The following is a 21,055-nucleotide window of genomic DNA, read 5'->3' on the forward strand; positions in this document are numbered from 1 at the left end:
ATCTGTCATAAGCTATTATATATAAATAAACAGAGTTCAGTACATGGCTAGCACATGGTTTAAGTGTTCACAAATGTTTAAAGGACTGAAATCCTCTGAGACTGCACTTTAGCTCTAATTCTTCAGAAGTCTCAGAACAAGCCTTCAGGTCTTGTCCATCTGGGAGACATCAAGGGGATAAGCTGGTTTTGTGCAATAGTTGTATCTTTACTTGGAGGAAAAAATAACACCTCAAAATTGTTGCTTGGATTAGAGTTTATTCTATGTCCCCCCCTTTCTTCCTAGGGAAACTGAGTGGCTAAGGCAATTTAAACCCTAAAAGGCAGGCACTTTTGTGTACAAACAGGAGGTTGTAGGTAGCCAAAGTTGTCTAAGTAGAGATCTGTGATGCAGAAAGGAAAATACAATCCTTAAAGCATCTAGGTTGACAAGGATGAGAATGCAAATGTTGTAACAAGTCTGAACATTGCTTGTGCTTGTCTGCATCTCTGGGAAATGGCTACAGGCACATTTATGGGAGATCAAACAACGCCTTTAGATGCACGTGACTTCTACAGGAAGTTTTCCCTGACCCCCACTAGGTGCATGGGGCTCCTGTACTCGTGATAGAACCTGGCTACCTGCTCAACTGTTTTAGTTCCTCTTCCTATGCACACTGCCCAGCCTCCAAAGAGATTAGGTCCATGTGATTGGGTTCTGGTCAGTGAAGCAGGGAAGCAGGGATATAAGCCCTTTCCAAATCTGACCGTACAGTCTGCAGCACCAGCTTCCACATTCTCTTCCCCTTATGTGGTGGCCTTGGACATCATGTGTGGCAGCCTCACAGGAGAGGAACAGTTTGGATTCCTGAGTCACTGCTTGGAAAGTTGCCAGGAAGGTCCTCTGAATCTTCTCCAGGCTGTGATGTGAGCTGGAAATCAAACTTAAGTGCATCCAGCAGGAAAAATAGGGGTCAGAAGTTAGCATGCATTACCCTCAAATAATGTAAAATCCCACATCACACTTACACTGAAATTAATCTCAAAATTATTAAGATTACATGTGGCACTCTACTAGCTCATTCTAAAAAATGTAAGGGAAAATACTGATGATGTGATGGTTAAGTTTATGTGTCAGACTGACATGCCACAGGGTGCCCAGATTAAACATCATTTCTGGGTGTGTCCGTGAGGGTGTTTTCAGTTGAGATTAGCATTTGAATCAGTGGACTCAGTATGTCCTCCCCAGTATGGGTGGGTATCATCGAATATGTCAGGATATGGATGGAGGAATCCCCACCTTCCTCTTTTCCCAGCCTCACTCTTTCAGCCGAGACATTTCATCTCATTTTCTCCTGCCCTTGGACATAAATTTACACCATTGGCTCAACTGGTTCTCAGGCCTTTGAGTTTGGGCTGAATTATACCCCTGGCCTTTCTGTATATCCAGTTTGCAGATTGTGGAACTTTTCAGTCTCCATAACTTCATGAACCATTTTTCTCATAAAATGTCTATTTATCTATATTATTATATCTCCATATGCGTATGTAGTCGCTATGTCATGTCCAACTCTTTGCGACCCTTGGTCCATAGGATTTTCCAGGCAAGAATACTGGAGTGGGTTGCCATTTTCCTCCTCTAGGAAATCTTCTCAACCCAGAGACTGAACCCTCATTTCCTGTGTCTCCTGTATTGCTGGCAGATTCTTTACCCGCTGAGCCATCAGGGAAGCCCTTGTCTCCATATAGAGGAGACATATCTTCTATTACCAGTTGCTTTTCTATCTTGTTAAACAAGTTGTGGAGGAAATGTCAAGCCTAGTCTCTTTACAATCACAAATACATTCCCAATTGCTCTACATTTCAATACAGCTGATTCTAGAGAGGTGTTTCAGTAAGAAATAAACACAAAGTAGCCAGACATAGCCCAGATTCTTTTCATTTCAAAGCCCATGTTTTAAAATGTCACTGTTAACACTAAAAGGCACATACACCCCTGCTCTCTGAAACCAGCTTCACTTAGTTTTTTCATTTATTATAATAAGTCTTTGAGTCTGATTTTCAGTTAACAGTGGCTTAGTCAATGGTAGCTTGTTGAATGAAATAATATCATGAGGAGAACATTCATTCTTAAAACTGTGGCCTTTCATATTCTTATGTTCCACACCAATTTGATGAAATTTATGAACCATCTCCCCATCATAACACACATATAATCATTAAATCTGCATCATGTTTTAGGAAAACTTTTGGAAACTTGGAGCTCCAGTGGTGTATCCTCAAGGGTCTATGTGAATGTTGCTCAGTTGTGTCTGACTCTTTGCGACCTCATGGACTGTATAGTCCATGGAATTCTCTATGCCAGAATACTAGAGTGGGTAGACCTAGACTTTGCCTTCTCCAGAAGATCTTCGCAACCCAGAGATCAAACCCAGCTGAGCCACAAGGGAAGTCCAAGAATACTGGAGTGGGTAGCCTATCTCTTCTCCAGGGGATCTTCCCAACCCAGGAATTGAACTGGGGTCTACTGCACTGCAGGTGGATTCTTTACCAACGGAGCTATCAGGGAAGCCCCAAGGGTCTATGGATTCTGGATTAAAGCCTTGTGGTAAGGATGCATAGCTGGTCACTTGGATCAGTAGCAATGGTATTAGAGAGGGTGCAGAACTGGGAATTTTAAAGACAATTTATATCACTAGCGCCTCCTCATCAAAGCTACTGTTTGTTGAGTTCTAGCTAGATGCTAGACACTGTGCTAACATTTTAATATATTTAGTCTTTATAAAAGCTCTTGGCATTGTAATTGCCATTCCACAAAAAAAAAAAAGAAAGGCCACAGGGAAATTAGGACACATGCCCTAGTATGATGAGTAAAAGGTGCAGCCTGAAGTCCAACCAAAGTTTGGTCTTAATTAAATGGGATACAGGATCTTACGGAATCTAAGTTAGATTTCTAATACATTGTTCTCAAGGGCAAGGGCCATTTAGATGTCAAAATGCTTTTTATTTTCCAAATAAGTATGCTTAGAATTGAAGATTTTGTGTTCTAACCAAATGACAACCAGCAAGTAATTAATTTAGAAACATCATGCATGCAGTAAAAACTGTTGAAAAGAGACAACTAGATTCCAGGTTTGTATACGGCAACTACTTTATTATTTTCAAATGCAAACTCTTTGCATTTAGTTTGCTATTTTACAATTTACAAACTAGGTATAAAAGACCATAAATAAATGACATAAGTTATGTGTACCTAAAGTTCATGAAGGGAAGAAAAATACCTTGACAAATTAAAACAAAATAGAAAATCTCTATGTCTAACTCAAGAGATTGTTCAAATTTTGGAAAATGTATGAACCAAGCATTGTTCTGTTAATTTCTTCTTCAGTATGAACTAAATTATAATATGCCTTATACATTCTAATTTTAACCACAGTCCTTGCATATTCCAACATACTTGGAGTGATACAAAAAAATAAATGTACTCTTCAGTGTGTATCAATGCTTGATGTTGTTTGGAGAATGTTTAAGAAGTGAAAATATTGCTTCTAGAACTTTCCTTTACTTGTCAGAATTTAAGTGTCTTCAGACAAATATTGAGGCTATAAGTGTGTATGGATTAATACACATATCCTTCACAGATTGAATACAAGAGGTCTCAAAAACACACACACCAGCAATGTAGCGAGCATAACCTTTCTTTAAAATAACTTTGTAAAACACACCAAAGCGTTTCATTTTTAAGATTGTTAAAAATAATTTGGGGCCAGCAAACACATGGTGAAGCTACTTAATTTGGTGCAGGGGAACAGCTTAATGCTGCCTAATGATTTAGCATCTGAGCATGACTTAGCATCTGCATTCACTAGGGCAGCATTCATTCTTGGGACCAGATATAGCCCCTGAAGTTGGTCTCCTGCCCTGACCTCTGGGGAAAGAAAACCCGCTCAGAGATTCAACCTCATTTCTTTATACATATTTTTTTCAGGCATCAATGCATAGGCACATCCCTTTAAAAATATATTAAAGTCCCCCAAAAGGGGTGAATTAACTTTGTCACTCTGGCATAGTTATGAGAATACAATGCCATACACCCTGTCAGAATGCAATAAATATTTATTGATGATTTTCTCTACTTATTCAACAACATAGGGTTTAGAATTTTTTCCCCATTTTTCCCTGATTTGATGTTATAGCTTATACAAATGGCCACAGTTTCTGCAACCATAGCTTAGAATAAGCAAGGCAGCCACTCCGATTATGAAAAATGGCAGTATGTTGGCTGGAGTTTGGTATATGTATTAGACCAAAACTGAATCTTCACACACTGGACCTCGGATTCCAGGAGGCTGATGCACCTTTGAGGGGCAGAGAACTTAGCTGCATATTCACAATGGCGGAACTTTCCGTGTACACTGGGAACCTGAAGTTGCTTGAGGCCATTTCACCCCAACTATGCTAACCTCAAGAGTCACTGGCATGTATTTTTCTGTGACACTGGGAGACAAAGTATTAATCCAGGACACATCATCTTGAAGCTGACACACACATCTACGTTCATCTCCGAAAGTATATGAATTGCATATATTTGTTCGCATTCAACAAGTCCATTTATGCAGGAAAACAAAGGCTACTTGTATTCCACTGGGGGGTACCAGACAAATTCCATCCCCTTCTCTCCCTCCACCAAGCAACTGGTGATTCAGATGAGGAGTTCAATCAGAATTTGTGATTTCGATGCTGGGTTGTCACCTGCATGGATTTAAATTTTAAAATCACTCCACCGCTAAGGTGAAAATGCCTCTGTCCAAAGCTGTAGGATGACTTATTAAGGTTAGGGTGGCTGCTACAAAATACACATTTAGATACAGGACATTTAATGCTTCCTGGCTGTCGTTCTAAGGGGACGGGGCATGGTCTCCAGGCCCACTGTCTCATGTGGCTCTTCATCTCAGAACAGGTGGCAAACCAGACCCCTCCATGGGTAGCATTCCACAACATTCACAGGCAGTTCTAAGCATGAGGTTATATACTCATACACACATACACACGCGTACACACAGGCACACCTATGTACACACATCAAAAGAGATAGTCAGCTCATAGTTAGTCTAGGAAAAAAATATATTTATATCACTGTGATGGCACACCCTGGGTATAACGTTGCTTCAGCAATGCATATCATAGGCAGCTCACGGACACTGGCTTTGTTCTGCGTGGTGGCACCTGATCTGGTGTCCATGGTAAAACCTGTAGCCTTCAGTCATTTGCTGCCACACCAGTGCAGCAGGGACGTACAGGAATGAGATATGGAAATACATATAAATAAAACCAAAGGAGTTCAGGAACAAGGGCTCTGCAGAGTTGGTGCTGCCAGACAGGACATTCCTCAGTGCAATGGGAGAACAGATGCTGAAGCTTGAATGTTTGCTGTTTCTTTCACCGGGAAAGAGGATTTGAAAGTCAGAAACATATTCTTTTCATCAATGAGTATCGTTTCATCAGTGTCTTTGCTCCAGAACTGTCATAGTAGAAGCAGAAGAAACACGTTCGGGAGGAATTGAGGAGGATGTGTTTTGTTTGCTCCTGTGGGCTTCAACAGGAAGGGCTGTGAGGCCAAGATAGCAGAATCTACTCCCTGTAGAGAAAAGAACAAGACTTCAGACAAAACAGCAACTGATCTTGCCAGCCAGTTGTCAACCCATGTAAGTACAGAGATGACTAGGTAAGGAGTTCAGGAGGAAGATCATAAATTCTTACTTTCCTCTTCTGACAAATGATAACTAAAATAACAACAAAAAAAGTTTATTAACATCTCAATCATTACAACTCTGAGTAAGATACTATTCATTTACCTACTATGTGGATGAGGACATGGAACCACAGAGAAGCTAAACAACTTGCTTGTGCTCATACATTTAGAAGTAGCAGAGCTGGAATTAGAATCTACCCAGTCTAAGCCTACAGCCAGGCTTTACCTACTATGGGAACAGTTTTTCTTTGCAATAAAAATTCTGACCTGTTATGGTTCATTTGTGCAAGAAGGACTTAGAGTTAGTGAAAGAGTGCACATTGTATTATTCTAAAAAGTCCCAGTATTTTCAAAGAGGAAACTGGTATATTCTGGGACACATCTGGAAATATCCCAATCCATCAATATTCAACAATATGATTGAAAAAAAAAAATGCCAACCATGAAATAAAAAGCATTAGGTATTTTTCACAAAGAGAAAGTGACTTCTAATGAAATATCTGATTAGTAAAAGATCCATGAAATATGCACCTAACAGGTAGAGAGAGGAGACCCAGGGTCATGGGTACAGTGAGGGGGGTCTTGAGACTGAAGCCCACCAAGAGCTAATAAGCCACAGTTGCCCTAATAACCTAGATTCCAATGAGGCTGGCACAATGCAATGGAACCACTGTCCTCTCGGTCATCAAAGAATTGACTCAAACCAAAAGAAACAATTCCTCTTCTTTTCTTTTGATAACTTTCCAACAAGACTGTTAATTGGACTGTAAAGACAGTGGTCATGTTAAGCTGTTGCTGGCCTCAAGTGTACAGCAAAATTAAGACCAATGCATCTCATGACAGATAATTTCCCTTGTTTTATCAAACCCATTTATCTGCTTGTTTTGTATATGTGCATGTTTATTGTAGGAGGGAGATACACAAAACTGAGTTTCTTGGTGGTAAATGACCGTTATATAAACTTGCAGAAAATACTTTATTTGGAGAAGGAATAATAAAATTTTCAGATAGATATTACTTCTTAAAGTTATAAATGTGGGTAAGGGCATAACTGCCAAGCCACTTGTCAACATCATTCATTTGTGACAATTATGAAAAAAAAAATGAAAGAAAAAGGATCAGATTTATTTTTTGTACTGTTTTTCCTCTGGAAGCCAGTAACTCTGTCAGAGAGGTATGTATTTATTTACATGAAGGACAAAGTGGATTCAAATTTGACCTCTAATGGAGAATAACAAACTCCATAGGGATATGCACACGTTTTGAAGGTGATTTTCTTTTGCTCCTAGAAACCCCACCCTTCGAGGAGAGAGGTGTCTCAAAAACACATTTATCTCCTTTGTGTCTGCCAACTTCTTTCTTCACTAAATACCTAGATATAAATATATTTGTAATATTAAGTAGGCTATCTGGAAACTCAGTGTGTATATGAAAAGGACAGGAATTGGAAATGAGAAGTGTGGGAATGTGGAGACTTAAATCTAGCTGATGTCAGAATGAAAGGGAGAAAAATAAACCTCTTCTTCTTTGAATTCAAGCAACCTCTTTATGGTGGAGAATTGACTGAACAGAGACCAGACAAAGCATGTGGTCTGTGTGGGATCAGAAGTGAAAGATGTGACTTTCATGGTGACTAAATAAACAAAAGCATTGTTCCTTTGAGTCATTCATGAAGACATCAAAGTGTCTTTACCAACCAGTTCTTTTCATTGCAACGGGGTCTTGCCCATTTCACTCTTTCCAATTATAAAATAACGATTTCCTACATTTCAAGGCTGAATAACACAGGAGTGATCTTCCACCTTTTGTATAGATACGCACTTACCCCCAAACCCTCATAAACCCACTGAAAGTGAACAATCTTCACCTGGATGGTTCCCGACCACTGAGCTTCATTTCACCCTGCTGCAGCCTGTTGCAACAAAACATTTGGCTTCACAAGTGAAAGACAGGTGAATAACACTTGGGACACGTTGGAGGAAGACTACACTTTTCTTCTATGATGTTCAGTGTGTTCTGCATCTGAGCATGACATTTATACAACAACACCATGTGTTGGGAAAGGTGTTTCTATTGAAGTGTCATTATCTCTAATTTACAGGTGGAGGAACGGAGTTATAAAGAAACACACGGTGAACTTCCCAGTGTCAACATCGCGGTTGGCTTTGGAATCTAAGCTGTCTGGATGCCAGAATCTAGCTCCACACCCTGAGAAATAATACAAACTCCTATTGTCCTCAATCTCTCTTCCAATGTGGGTAGCTTCCTGGAAGCAGTGTAGTTCCACTTTTACTGTTACTGGATATTATTTTAGCCATTTTGGGGCCTTTCCATTGGCCTGGACTCAAATTCAGACAATGAGTCAAAATTAAGATTCAGAGGGCAACCTTTGAATGAATTTCATATTCTACTTTTCTCTCAATTCCCATCTGAACATTGCCAACATACCTGCTGAGATGTAACAAATCCACTCCAACATAGTATGTAACATTAACGTGCTAGGATATTTTAGAATTGACACACTCTATTTTTGGTTTTGTTTTGTTTTAATATTCTACTTTGAAAGAGACTCACAGATTAAGAAAACGAACTTAGGGTTGGTTGCCAGCAGGGAAGGGATAGTTAGGAGTTTGGGACAGTCATGTACACATTGCTATATCTAAAATGGATAACCAACAAGGTCCTACTGTATAGCACATGGAACTCTGCTCAATGTTATGTGGCAGCTTGGATGGAAGGGGGTTTTAGGGGAGAATGAATACATGTATATGTGTGGCTGAGTCCCTTCACTGTCCACCTGAAACTATCACAATATTGTTAGTTATACCCCAATACAAAAGAAAAAGTTCAAAAATATACAAATATTCTGTTTTGACTATGTTTAGAAAAATACCTCAAGTCTTAAGCTGTTGATTGTAAGAAAGCAAAACTTTAAATTATTCAATGTATGCAAGGTAACATTCTCTTTTTACTCATAGGATAACACTATAATGCCACCTTATTTGAATCGGACTATGGGAATTGAAAACAAAATACCCCACAGCTTTACAGAAGGAAAGAAATATATAGTTTCTTTTTTAAAAAGCAAGCGATCCCCTCACATTTGTCAACTCTTAACATGAATATCCAGAACTCCTAAACTTCAGCAGAAGTGGTGATAAAACAAAAATTCTTGGAGTAGTTTAAAAAACAAATTTCACATTCCTTCTGAACAGAAAAGCTTTTACAACTAATGTTGCAAAAAGGTTTTTACTAAACTGTCATGATTTGACAGCATCAAATTTAACATTTCTTGCTCTATAAGAAATAGCTTTCAGGATAAAACCAAGGTGGGGGAAAAGGTCATTAAAATCAACCAAGCTCTTGTTTAAAAGTGATAAAAGGGAAGAGTTTAGAAAGTTAAAATCTGTCCAGTCAAAAAAGTTAGGCTATTTGCTTCTAGGAATGAACATAATCATTTAAATTCACATGTTTTAAGAAGAAAATTCCGGAATTAAAGCAGAAGTACCTAAGGCTACTGGGCTTGATGGGTGAAAAGTCTGATTTTTTAGTTGGTCACTTTCTAATAATGAGTCAGTCAAGGTGACTTCCAAGTCTCACTGTTGCCATCTAGATAGGTCTCTCCCAGCTGATCTCGTTTGGTATCGGGGGCACTAGGGCAGGCCAGGAACATGGCTGGGCATGTATTGGAGAAAACCACACTCCAAAAGGAAACATGCACCCCAATGTTCACAGCCGCACTGGTCGCAATAGCTAAGGTGTAGAAGCAACCTAAAGGCCCACTGACAGAGGAATGGATAAATATATACAATGAAATACTATTTGGCCATAAAAAGAATGAAATAATGCCATTGGCAGCAACATAGACGGACCTAGAGATTATCATACTAAGTGAAGTAAGTTAGAGAAAGAAAAATACCATATGATATCACCTATATGTGGAATCTATAACACATATCATATGATATCGCTTATATATAGAATCTAAAATTAATGATGCAAATGAACTTATTTACAAAACAGAAACAGACTCACAGACTTTGTAAACAAGCTAATGGTTACCAAGGGAAAGTGTGAGGAAAGGATAAATTAGGAATTTGGTATTAACATATACACAGTACTATCCAGGTGGCTTAGTGGTAAAGAATCCGCCTGCCAATGCAGGAGACACAGGAGACTCAGGTTTGATCTCTGGGTCAGGAAGATCCCCTGGATGAGGAAATGGCAACCCACTCCAGTATTCTTGCCTGGAAAATTTCAGGGCCAGAGGAGCCTGGCAGATTGTAGTCCATAAGGTCGCTTAGAGTTGGACACGACTGAGTAACTGAGCATGTTTCAAATAGGAAAAGAAGTATGTCAAGGCTGTATATTGTCACCCTGCTTATTTAACTTGTATGCAGAGTACATCATGAGAAACGCTGGACTGGAAGAAGCACAAGCTGGAATCAAGATTGCCGGGAGAAATATCAATCACTTCAGATATCCAGATGACACCACCCTTATGGCAGAAAGTGAGAGGAACTAAAAAGCCTCTTGATGAAAGTGAAAGAGGAGAGTGAAAACGTTGGCTTAAAGCTCAACATTCAGAAAACGAAGATCATGGCATCTGGTCCCATCACTTCATGGGAAATAGATGGGGAAACAGTGGAAACAGTGTCAGACTTTATTTTTTTGGACTCCAAAATTGCTGTAGTTGGTGATTGCAGCCACGAAATTAAAAGACGCTTACTCCTTGGAAGGAAAGTTATGACCAACCTAGACAGCATATTCAAAAGCAGAGACATTACTTTGCCAACAAAGGTCCATCTAGTCAAGGCTATGGTTTTTCCAGTGGTCATGTATGGATGTGAAAAGCTGAGCGCCGAAGCATTGATGCTTTTGAACTGTGGTGTTGAAGAAGACTCTTGACAGTCCCTTGGACTGCAAGGAGATCCAACTAGTCCCTTCTAAAGGAGATCAGTCTTGGGTGTTCTTTGGAAGGACTGATGCTAAAGCTGAAACTCCAATACTTTGGCCACCTCATTCGAAGAGTTGACTCATTGGAAAAGACTCTGATGCTAGGAAGGATTGGGGGCAGGAGGAGAAGGGGACGACAGAGGATGAGATAGCGGCTGGATGGCATCACTGACTCGATGGACATGAGTTTGAGTGAACTCCGGGAGCTGGTGATGGACAGAGAGGCCTGGTGTGCTGCGATTCATGGGGTCGCAAAGAGTCAGACACGACTGAGCAACTGGATTGAACTGCTACTGCTGCTGCTAAGTCGCTTCAGTCGTGTCCGACTCTATGCGACCCCATAGAATCGAACTGATGCATATATAAAATAACCAACAAAGACCTACTATATGGCACAGGGAACTATATTGATCATCCTGTGATAAACCATAATGGAAAAGAATCTGAAAAAAGATGGACACATGTATATGTATAACTGAATCATTTTTTGGTATATCTGAAACTAATACAACACTGTAAATCAACTATACTCCAATCTAAAATTTAAAATAAAAAATTAAATTTAAAAAATGGTATGGTACATATCAAATACTCAAAAAAAAAAAAAAAAAAAAAAAACAGGAAATGAAACCAATGGAAAAGACCTTCCAGAACTCCTCAACTGAAAAAAATCCTCCAAAGAATGGAATACATGCAGGCCCAATAAGGTTAGAGATTATTACCCAGTACCCAAAAGATGCTCAATAACCATTTGTGGCAGGAATGAAGGGCACCAAAGGGCAAGAGGACCCACACAGTATGAAAGAAAGCACAGCAAATGGAGGTCTAGATGCTGTCCTGACCTCATATGGTTTCTATTTCAATTCTTCCTGGAAGAACAGGAGAGAAGCCATATTACTTTGGGTCTGCTCTCCCACTGAAATCTCAACCCAAACTACCTGATCAACATGACAGATATTTACTGCTCAGTGTTTCGAATGAGATAAAGTTAAAAAACACTTTCACTAGAGAAAGACTCATTGCTGGTTCTTTTGTCTTACCTTGTAGATTTGGGCTTGCTTCTTTAAAGGAGGAAAGTATGAAAGTTCCCTACACAAGATTGTCACAATCCACTATCCATAAGGTAGTTACGAGAAGTTTGTAGAGTTCCCAAATAAGACTTATATGGCACAGCCTTGGGCCCAAAGCCCCTGATTTGCCCAGGAAGGGGGTATGGTGTTGGGATTTATTATTACTATTATTATTTTAAAATCCACTTTCCTCCTCTCTCCAGCCCCTCATGTCGTCATAATCCACCAGGTGGCCGGAGCACAGGGCAGCAACATTGACGAATCACATGACGTTCACTTAGGTTTTATCCATTGTACGAACCAAGCCTTAAAAGTTACAACCGGGTCCTTTAAAAAAATGGTCCTGGGCATGGTCTTCATTCCAGTGAAAGAAGGATGGACTGTAGTTTATGCCACAAACAAAATACTACGGTTGTAATTCCAAATGAAGAGACGATCGAGGATGTCTCAGAGAAGCTCAGCGTCTGGCAGCAAATACGGCGTTGAAACTTGGAGGCGGTGGTCTATTTATATAGGTACATGTATTTTACAGATTAGTGATGGACGGATGTACTTCTGAGAAACAATTTGTTCCAAGTCTAATTCAAATGACGGTTGTCATTTCTGTAAGCCCCACGGTTTCAGCAATCTGTACACCAAGCAACGCTGCAGATTTTTTTTTTTCCTTTAATTTCAGAGGGCGAAGACGAAGTAAAAAAAGTGCAGTTCTTCAATTAAAGTGCATGGATGAGGTAAACTAATTTCAAGAGTTTTGAGTTTATTCAATACTGGCTCAGACTGGAACCATTCTGCCGTGTATCTGCTGCATTTGGGTTCTCATTGCCTGGACGCTGCTCAAGACCTTATTCTGGTGTGTGACAGCCGTGATGCCAATCCTGGCCAGGTCACTGTAAGTAGGGGGAGAAAAAAAGGAGGAGAGGAAAATATGATGAGGGCCGAGAATCTCTTCCGGGCTTCATGCAGACACACATTTGAATCAGCCACAATTAATACAGCACAACAAGGCAGGTGTATTAAAATGTTTAATTAAGCAATTGAACGCAACAATGTAGGTGCTTTATAGAGGCTGTGCAAAATTATACTCAATCAATCAAAATGAAAGGCATTCAAGTTTTCTTTAAAAAAAAATGAGTAGGATGATTATGCAGCTCAAAGCAAAAAAAAAAGGAAAGGAAAATACTATTAAATCTAGATTTACCCTTTGTGTTACATCGCTGAGTACTTACTCCTGGTTCATGTGCACCACAGCCTCTAGCGTGGTATAACCAGCAGCAGTGAAGTTATCCTTATACCGGTCCATTTTAATGGCTTGGAGCCAATCGCCTACTGATACCACGGCGGAGAACTCGGGGGAACTCGGATCCAGCAAGGCAGTGTTAGGTCTGGAAATGGAACGAGAAAGTATAGACAGACAAGAATTATCAGTGAGATAACATGACTCAGAAGTCAGATGGTCCAAGACAGGGGAGGGGAACCAAAGTACCAAGAACGGACTTTAGATAGAATCACCAGCGACAAACGTCATCACGTTATTTTTCAAAGCTGCAAAAGCATGTCTCAATCACCCTACTTGTTTTTAACTTCATTTCCTGCATTTGTTTTATGTGGATCTCTTAATGCAGTAAGGATCAGAGCAGGTCTTTTAACAACCTAGCCTGGGGCAAAGGTTGGGGGGCGGGGTGGGGGGTCGGGGCGGCCCTTGTTGCTGAAACTGGCTCAGTCTTTGCAGAAAGACAGTCCCTGCCAGGACAGAATATCACAGACTTTAGTTCAGCAGCTATGGAAACCTTAGTGAAGGATAAGTAAGGAAAACTGAGAGCTTGCAACCTGCCAGACTTGATGGAAGCAGAGAGAACACTGAGAGTTCAAGTCCGGCATGTTTCCAGCCAGGTTTGCAGGCAGGCTCAGTTCATTCAAACAAACGGGACAGCAGGGAGTTAATCCCCTCTTTAATCAACCCAGCCTGACCAGCACGTGTGCCAAGACTGGCAGGAAGAATGGCCACTTTGATCACTGTTTGGATTGTGGAATGTGCTTCTCGTCTTCCTTTGCTGGGGCTCCTAAAGAATCATTTCAACAAATTCTAAGCACTTCTTATTAACTTATTTATTAGTTGACGCATTTCTCGGGCCAGGTGTTTCACATTAGATCACCATCAAGAGCAACTAGAGTTCAAGGTAAGTGATCTGTCCTCCTTCACGAGATTGATAAACAATAAATAACCTATTCATGGAAAATATTTATTAAGTGAATTACAGTCATCTTGATCATCAAACTACTTAATAATCATAGGATAAACATTAATAGGGTATTTTATACACCTTCACTATAATTTCCTGCATTGCAACCCTGCTACTTATTAAATTCTATTTTCTTAAACTTCCTTTCTATAGAAACTACAGAATGCGGTTGCTCTTAACATTTTGATCTGATTTTCGTCCTGTGACTATGTTCCTTGAACATGAACATCTAAATCAGAATTATATTATCATCCTGAATTTTCAACCAAAAAAATCCTTTTCTTGTAAAAAAAAAAAAAAATCAAGCCTATCTAATGGCCTAACTTTCTACATAGTAGAATTAATCCAATCCATTTTTCATTTTAATTTTTACCTGTTGTTTTGATTTGCATAACTTCTATTTTATATAAATATACTAACAAAAACTTGTTTTATCAATCAGTTCTATCCAAATAATAGCTTGTTTATAACCTTTCTCTTTGTCCACTATATTAATTAAATAAAATTTTCCGGGTAATATTCTACAGATTTTTATGGTAAGAATAATCAAGATTTCATTCTTTCCCCAATTTTGAACCAGTAACAAATATGGCCACATAGAGTTTGAGATATTAGTGTTGAATGTTTACCAGCAATGTTTGTTAATGGACAAAAAAAAAAAAAATAGTTTGCATTTACTGCTAACTTTAACCAAGAGCAGTAGAAGAGCAACATGGAGGCACTACGTACCTGACAAGGTTAAAATGACCTTAGAATGAAAATATCCTTACTCAGTATTAATTAATTCTAAGGGTCATTCTCAAGCTTATTCTGGAAGCCCTTGTGCTCTTTCTGGAACACTGTGACATTTGCCTAATTTTGTGCTGAATCACATACCACGCTGTACTACATCCCATTATCAGCAAGCAGTAAGAAGTATCAAAGCTCTGTAAGTACTATCAACAAGAAAAATTCAGAAGTGAGAAAAGTGTATCCAATAACTCAGTTTGTTCTACCTTTTGGTGCAAAGCACTATACAGAGTTAGCATGCTACCAGGAGAAGCCTCAAGTACCAAAGAACTGGACTTGGACCTTCAGACAAAACACATGGGATCGGGAGCTGGAGATCTAAAAGTTGGGGGAGGTTTTCCTTGGAACAGAAGAAACTAGTTACACCTGGAAAAGAGGTCTTAGCGCCATCTACTTTCCTCCTCTTGGGGAAGAGAATAACCAAAAATAGGCCAGAAATGATGGGAGATTTTATTTTAGGTCACTTGCAGTATCTTTATCTTCTCTCTGGACTGAAATGCTTCTTTTTTGCTCTTTCCAATGAAGTGCATATATGTGTGTTAAGTCGCTTTAATCATGTCTGACTCTTTGCCGCCCTATGGACTGTAGTCTGCCGGGCTCCTCTGTCCGTGAGAGTCTCCAGGCAAGAATAATGGAGTGGGTTGCCATGCCCTCCTCTAGGGGATCTTCCTGACGCAGGGATCGAACTTGCATCTTGCGTGGCTCCTGCATTGCAGGTGGATTCTTTACCTATGAGTCACCAGGGAAGCCCCTTCCAATGAAGTAACTATTTTATGGGTGGGCCAATCATTCTAATTTTAAAAACTTTTCTCAAATATTCATCTGCATGTTTGTAACTTGATCCTGTTTCCTTCTCCTCTTGAAAGACTCAGAAAAGAGCAACTTTAAGAACCAAAACCGGTGAATTCTCTTGCCTCAATTCACATTTTATTGACTCAGAGCTGTTTTGGAATCCTTATTTTTTGTTCCTATGTTTCTTCCCCTTTCAAAATATAGCATCTAGTAGCCTGACTATCTTCCAAAAGTACATTTTATCCCTCTAAGTTGTCAGTTACAGCCTCACAAAATAAGCACTTGTGCTTTTCCTTTGCTGTTTTTTTAAAAACATTTGTTTTTCTGACTTTTGTTTGAGGCCTGACAAGTACAAGGCTCTTCAAAACGGCGAACAGAAAACTACCTGAAATACTCCACTCAAGGAGGAAGAAGCCACCCAGGTTGCAGACCTGTGATGTGGCCTCTGACTAAAAGCCAGAAATTAAAGTGAGTAACCCTTGCATGCCACCGCTGAGGTATTCTTTCACACATCACTATTAAGAACCAGGGCTGACCTGGAGCTCTCGGTCCCTGTCCTCTTCAAGCTGTTGGGATTGCGGATGAGTTTGTCCAACATGTTGACAATCTGCCCGAATTTTGGCCTGTCGCTCCTCTCCTTCTGCCAGCAGTCTAGCATCAGCTGGTGGAGCGCGATGGGACAGTCCATTGGAGGGGGCAGCCGATAGCCTTCCTCGATGGCTTTAATCACCTAGCAAAAAACAAAAAAACAAAACCCACAGAATGGTATGTTAGTTTGCCAGGCAATCTGTTGTTAGAGGTTTACCCTCCTGCTCAGCAAGTTCCCTGTCCATTAAGCTGCCAGCAAGCTTGAGCATGGGAACGGCTCCAATTCTTTCACAGAAGCCAGAGCTGGACCTGAGCATTGCTGGCAGCAGGGCAGGGAAGCCAGCCGTTGCTATGAGGGGTTCTCAAATGGCAGACAATGCCCATCAGGAACTCCAAAGTGAAGATGCCTCAGGGTTCCAAGGTGGTTAGAACCCAATCAGACCAACCACATGGTGTTGGCCTGGCCCCCAGAGACCCAAGGGCAATGACCTTCTCTGTTCTTCTATCAGCTAAATGCTCTTAGCAAAAGAGATTCTAGCTTAGTTAAAGGCTTTAACGACATTCCTTAGGATGCCTCCAAAATGAAAGTCCTTTTGCGTCACTTTAAGCCTGTGTCTTCTTTTATTTTTTTTGGCCACACTGCATGAGATGCAGAATCTTAGTTCCCTGACCGGGGATGGAACCCATACCCCTTGAAGCATATCTTAACCACTGGACCACAAGGGAAGTCCCAAGTCTGTGTCCGCTTGCTCAGACAGCTGATGGGTCAATACCAGAGCCTGTCTTCCAGTTCAGAAGACACTACTTCTCTTAATTAGCACATTCTTCAACCCCTCCAGATGCCCCACCATTTTTACTTTTGGAAGACCAAAATACATAATTTGCCAATTCTGTGTCTCTTTCTTGGTCTCAGCTGATCCTGCTAAAGATACTAATAGACAGATTAAAAAATATAAAAATAATAATTTAAAAAACCTTCTTTGGGGGATTTATATTTCAAGGGGACCCTGACACATCTAAGGAAGACAGTTATAATGGTAGGTGAAAATTGCCATCAAGAGTGGTCCTCCTGCCAAATAAGTCATTCCATAGGTTTTCTTCTAATTCTGACTTTTCTAATTGTCTTCACAGATATTACAATATTTTTCTCATTGAGTTTTCTCTAAACCCCTGTTCTTCAGGGTGTGAATCCCAGTAACAGTATGGTAAGCCTCCTGCCCAGGTTAAAGAGGGGAATTACTTCTTAATTTCTTGGCTACTCATAGCTTTGTTTATGAGTATCTTATATGATTCTGGAGGTACTTTTGTTTGAGGATGTTTAAAAGTTTTGTTTGTTTTTAAATCAGTCCTCCCACCCTCCCCGCACCCCCGTCCCCGCCAAAAAAATGATAGTTCCTAGTTCCAACCACCACTGGCTGCAGCCATCTCAATGATCATGACGGAGTTCCCCTGTGGTACATCTATTACTGCTCAGTGATCAGCCTTCAACAGAAAATAATCAATTCAGCTGGGTCCAGTTTCTATACAGCAGTATTCTGTGGTTCTTTTTAACCAGGATACTGTTTCCGTGTAACAATTATCTTGTGATTTATTAAGCCCTCTGAATCCTTTTCTCCCATGTATTTTTGCCAACCTCCTACCGTATTCATCTTAATTTACTCCTTCTAAAGCAGACTTCTATATGCTAATTCACTGAGCATGCTTCTATTTATTTCTGGCAATATTAGGTCAGTTTGACCCTTTGACTTTCTTTTATCTTTCCAGGTGCATGGTGTTGACTCTAGACTTGATGAAAACATTTTACATTGAATTGATGGGAATGTGAGCAACACTGGGCTGACGCCAGGTGAACACAATTTGTTATAAACCCTCAGACTGCTTAGTATTCTTGCACTAGCTCCCTATCCAATGCCAGCTTGGAAGATGGCTTGTGGGTGAACAAAGCATATTTTCTCAGTTTACTGCTAAATGTTTGGGGCTGGGGGCTGGAGGGAGAGAGACGATTAAAACAAACTTGATGAAAAACTTGATAAATTTAACATATTTTTAACAGTTACTTTGACTCCATTCACCATATGCCAAATGAATTCTCCCATGAAAGTAATTCTCCAGTTACATTTCCTATTGATTGCTGTTCTACACAGACTCCAACACAGAGAGAAAGACATGTGAATAATAGATCAATAATATTTGTGGGGGTGAATTGGCTTCAGATGCTTTTACATGGATAAAGGCAGACAACTAAAAGTTTAAAACAATGAAATTGTTTTAATATAATATCAGATCAGATCAGATCAGTCGCTCAGTCGTGTCCGACTCTTTGCGACCCCATGAATCGCAGCACGCCAGGCCTCCCTGTCCATCACCAACTCCCGGAGTTCACTGAGACTCATGTCCATCGAGTCAGTGATGCCATCTTAATATAATATAGAAACTGTCAAAACTAAGTCTGAAAATATTTATTTAGGGTGGGAAAAATGACATCTTTAGATATTCTGCTTTTATGAGCACTTGGCTGCTGCTCTCAACTTAAATAAACACAAACTTAAACTATACAATAATTAAATAATACAGACACTATTCCTTCTTTGAGGGCTTCTCTGGTGGCTCAGTAGCAAAGAATCCACCTGCCAATGCAGGAGATGCAGGTTAGTACCCTGGGTTGGGAAGATCCCCTTGAGAAGGAAATTGCAACCTACTCTAGTATTCTTGCCTGGGACATCCCATAGACAGAGGAGCCTGGTGGGCTACGATTCATGGGGTTGCAAAACAGTCAGACACAACTTAGTGACTAAACAACAACAAACTCCTTCTAGGTTGTTGGCCTTTGTTTCTCTGCATGTCTCTTACTCAAAACCAAATGTTACTACAAGAAAGGTAGTTGCAGGTGTCTTCATAATCACATCAAACAGTAGATTACACATTGCTCACTTTCGTAGTCTGTCTCTGTGAGAGTTGGACTATAAAGAAAGCTGAGAGCCCATGAACTGATGCTTTTGAACTGTGGTGTTGGAGAAGACTCTTCAGAGTCCCTAGGACTGCAAGGAGATCAAACCAGTCCATCCTAAAGGAAATCAGTCCTGAATATTCCTTGGAAGGACTGATGCTGAAGCTGAAGCTCCAATACTTTGGCCACCTGATGCAAAGAACTGACTCACTGGAAAAGACCCTGATGCTGGGAAATATTGAAGGCAGGAGGAGAAGGGCACAACAGAGGATGAGATGGTTGGATGGCATCACTGACTCGATGGACATGAATTTGAGCAAGCTCTGGCAGGTGGTGATGGACAGGGAAGCCTGGCATACTACAGTCCATGGGGTCTCAACGAGTCAGACACGACTGAGTGACTGAACTGAACTGAACTGAGTCTGTCTCCAGCCTGTAATTATCTATCAGTTATGCTAGCGGTTGTCTTTCTTCCTATTTGTTATGAACCTTCCTTTATAATTTATAGGTACTACAGTGTCAAAACTACCATTCCTCTTAATCTGGTCAGAGAATTCTTTTTGCCCCACTGGACACAGAGTGCATTAGCTTCTGTATTGCTCTAAACATTCTTCTACTGATTAAGCAACCAGAATCCTATTTCTTGAGTGCACCTGGTTTTTCACTTAATTGTCAAGGTTTTGCAACATCCTGTTGTTTCAAGACAAGGCAAATGGTCAGGTAACATTCCACTTCAGAGAAAAAAAAAAAAACTTTTTCTAAAATAGTTTTTATTGATGAATTGAGTATCACCCATTCGTAAACACACTAGATGCTAATATTTCACTTCACCCAAAAATATTAGGAAAGTTTTAAAAACGACCATTTCATTTTGTTCTGATTTCCAACCCTTCTAGAACTAATACTTTCCTAGAAATAGCTAGTAAGTGTCCTAAGAAGACCCCCCTGGTCTAGGTTTTTTTTGTTGTTTTTTTTTTCTTTCTCACTGGAGATGTTTGTAATTAAATTCTATTACTCTGGAATCTTATTAGTGTCATTATTGAATGCTTTTCTAAAATTGCAGGCACTGTGGATACTCCCATACGAAGTAGTCCAGATGGTACATTTAAAGGGATGTGCATAATTTACAAAGGGTCATTTAGTGAAGCTTTATTTTAGAGTCCTCAAGGGGCAAGCTCTAATTACAATTTTGCCAGCTTTAAAATATTCACTGGTTTTCTTCCAATAAAACTTTCATGTCAATTTCACTGCATGTGAAATGTGTTTTTCATACATCCCTGCATTTTCTTAACACTCAAAGTTTAATTTTGTTTCAGTATGAACTTGAAAGCTAACCAACTAAAAATACTGTTCCAGATCACTAATCAGTTGAGCTATGCATCTATCTGTCTTATCAATCTATCTCCCACACTATACTATTTAGGCTTTGTAGTTTTGATCCTTGAAATCAATGACCATAAGTTTTAGCTAGATTGCTAGACGGAGAAGGCAATGTCACCCCACTCTAGTACCCTTGCCTGGAAAATCCCATGGGCGGAGGAACCTGGTAGGCTGCAGTCCATGGGGTCGAGAAGAGTTGGACATGACTGAGCGACTTCACTTTCACTTTTCATTTTCATGCATTGGAGAAGGAAATGGCAACCCACTCCAGTGTTCTTGCCTGGAGAATCCCAGGGACAGAGGAGCCTGGTGGGCTACCGTCTATGGGGTCACACAGAGTTGGACACAACTGAAGCGACTTAGCAGCAGCAGCAGCAGATTACTAGACACGTTTGTATTAGGACCCTAAAGTTTAATGTATCAGTTCACACTCAACACTTACTCCATCATATGGTAACATGAAAGTGAAAGTGAAGTCGCTCAGTCGTGTCTGACTCTTTGTGATCCCATGGACTGTAGTCTACCAGGCTTCTCTGTCCATGGGATTTTCCAGGCAAGAGTAC

General features: G+C 40.1%; 1 protein-coding gene and 1 long non-coding RNA gene across 5 annotated transcripts in view; one reads left to right on the forward strand and one right to left on the reverse strand.

Moving 5' to 3' along the window:
* Positions 1–5,321: 5,321 nt before the first annotated feature.
* The window catches only part of EPHA4 (EPH receptor A4), a 159,898-nt gene continuing 144,164 nt past the window's right edge, over positions 5,322–21,055 (reverse strand). For 2 of the 3 annotated variants that reach the window (XM_055573573.1, XM_055573574.1), the window contains 4 exons: positions 16,114–16,307; positions 12,983–13,138; positions 11,727–12,643; positions 5,322–5,616 (listed from right to left, as the gene is read on the reverse strand). In XM_055573573.1, coding sequence (XP_055429548.1) covers positions 12,529–12,643; positions 12,983–13,138; positions 16,114–16,307 — 465 coding nt within the window. In that variant the 3' untranslated portion in view covers positions 5,322–5,616; positions 11,727–12,528. Of the gene's footprint in view, positions 5,617–11,726; positions 12,644–12,954; positions 13,139–16,113; positions 16,308–21,055 lie in introns of all 3 variants that reach the window. The other variant, XM_055573575.1, reaches the window with a different exon arrangement.
* LOC129646809 (uncharacterized) lies at positions 13,625–18,320 on the forward strand. 2 transcript variants are annotated; one of them, XR_008712181.1, is made up of 3 exons: positions 13,625–14,924; positions 15,918–16,045; positions 17,930–18,320. It is a non-coding gene; the product is annotated as an uncharacterized LOC129646809 (long non-coding RNA). The 2 variants fall into 2 exon arrangements; XR_008712180.1 differs by having other exon boundaries at positions 13,625–13,933.

The sequence above is a fragment of the Bubalus kerabau genome, chromosome 3 (assembly GCF_029407905.1).
Source record: "Bubalus kerabau isolate K-KA32 ecotype Philippines breed swamp buffalo chromosome 3, PCC_UOA_SB_1v2, whole genome shotgun sequence".
Taxonomy (NCBI): Eukaryota; Metazoa; Chordata; class Mammalia; order Artiodactyla; family Bovidae; genus Bubalus; species Bubalus kerabau.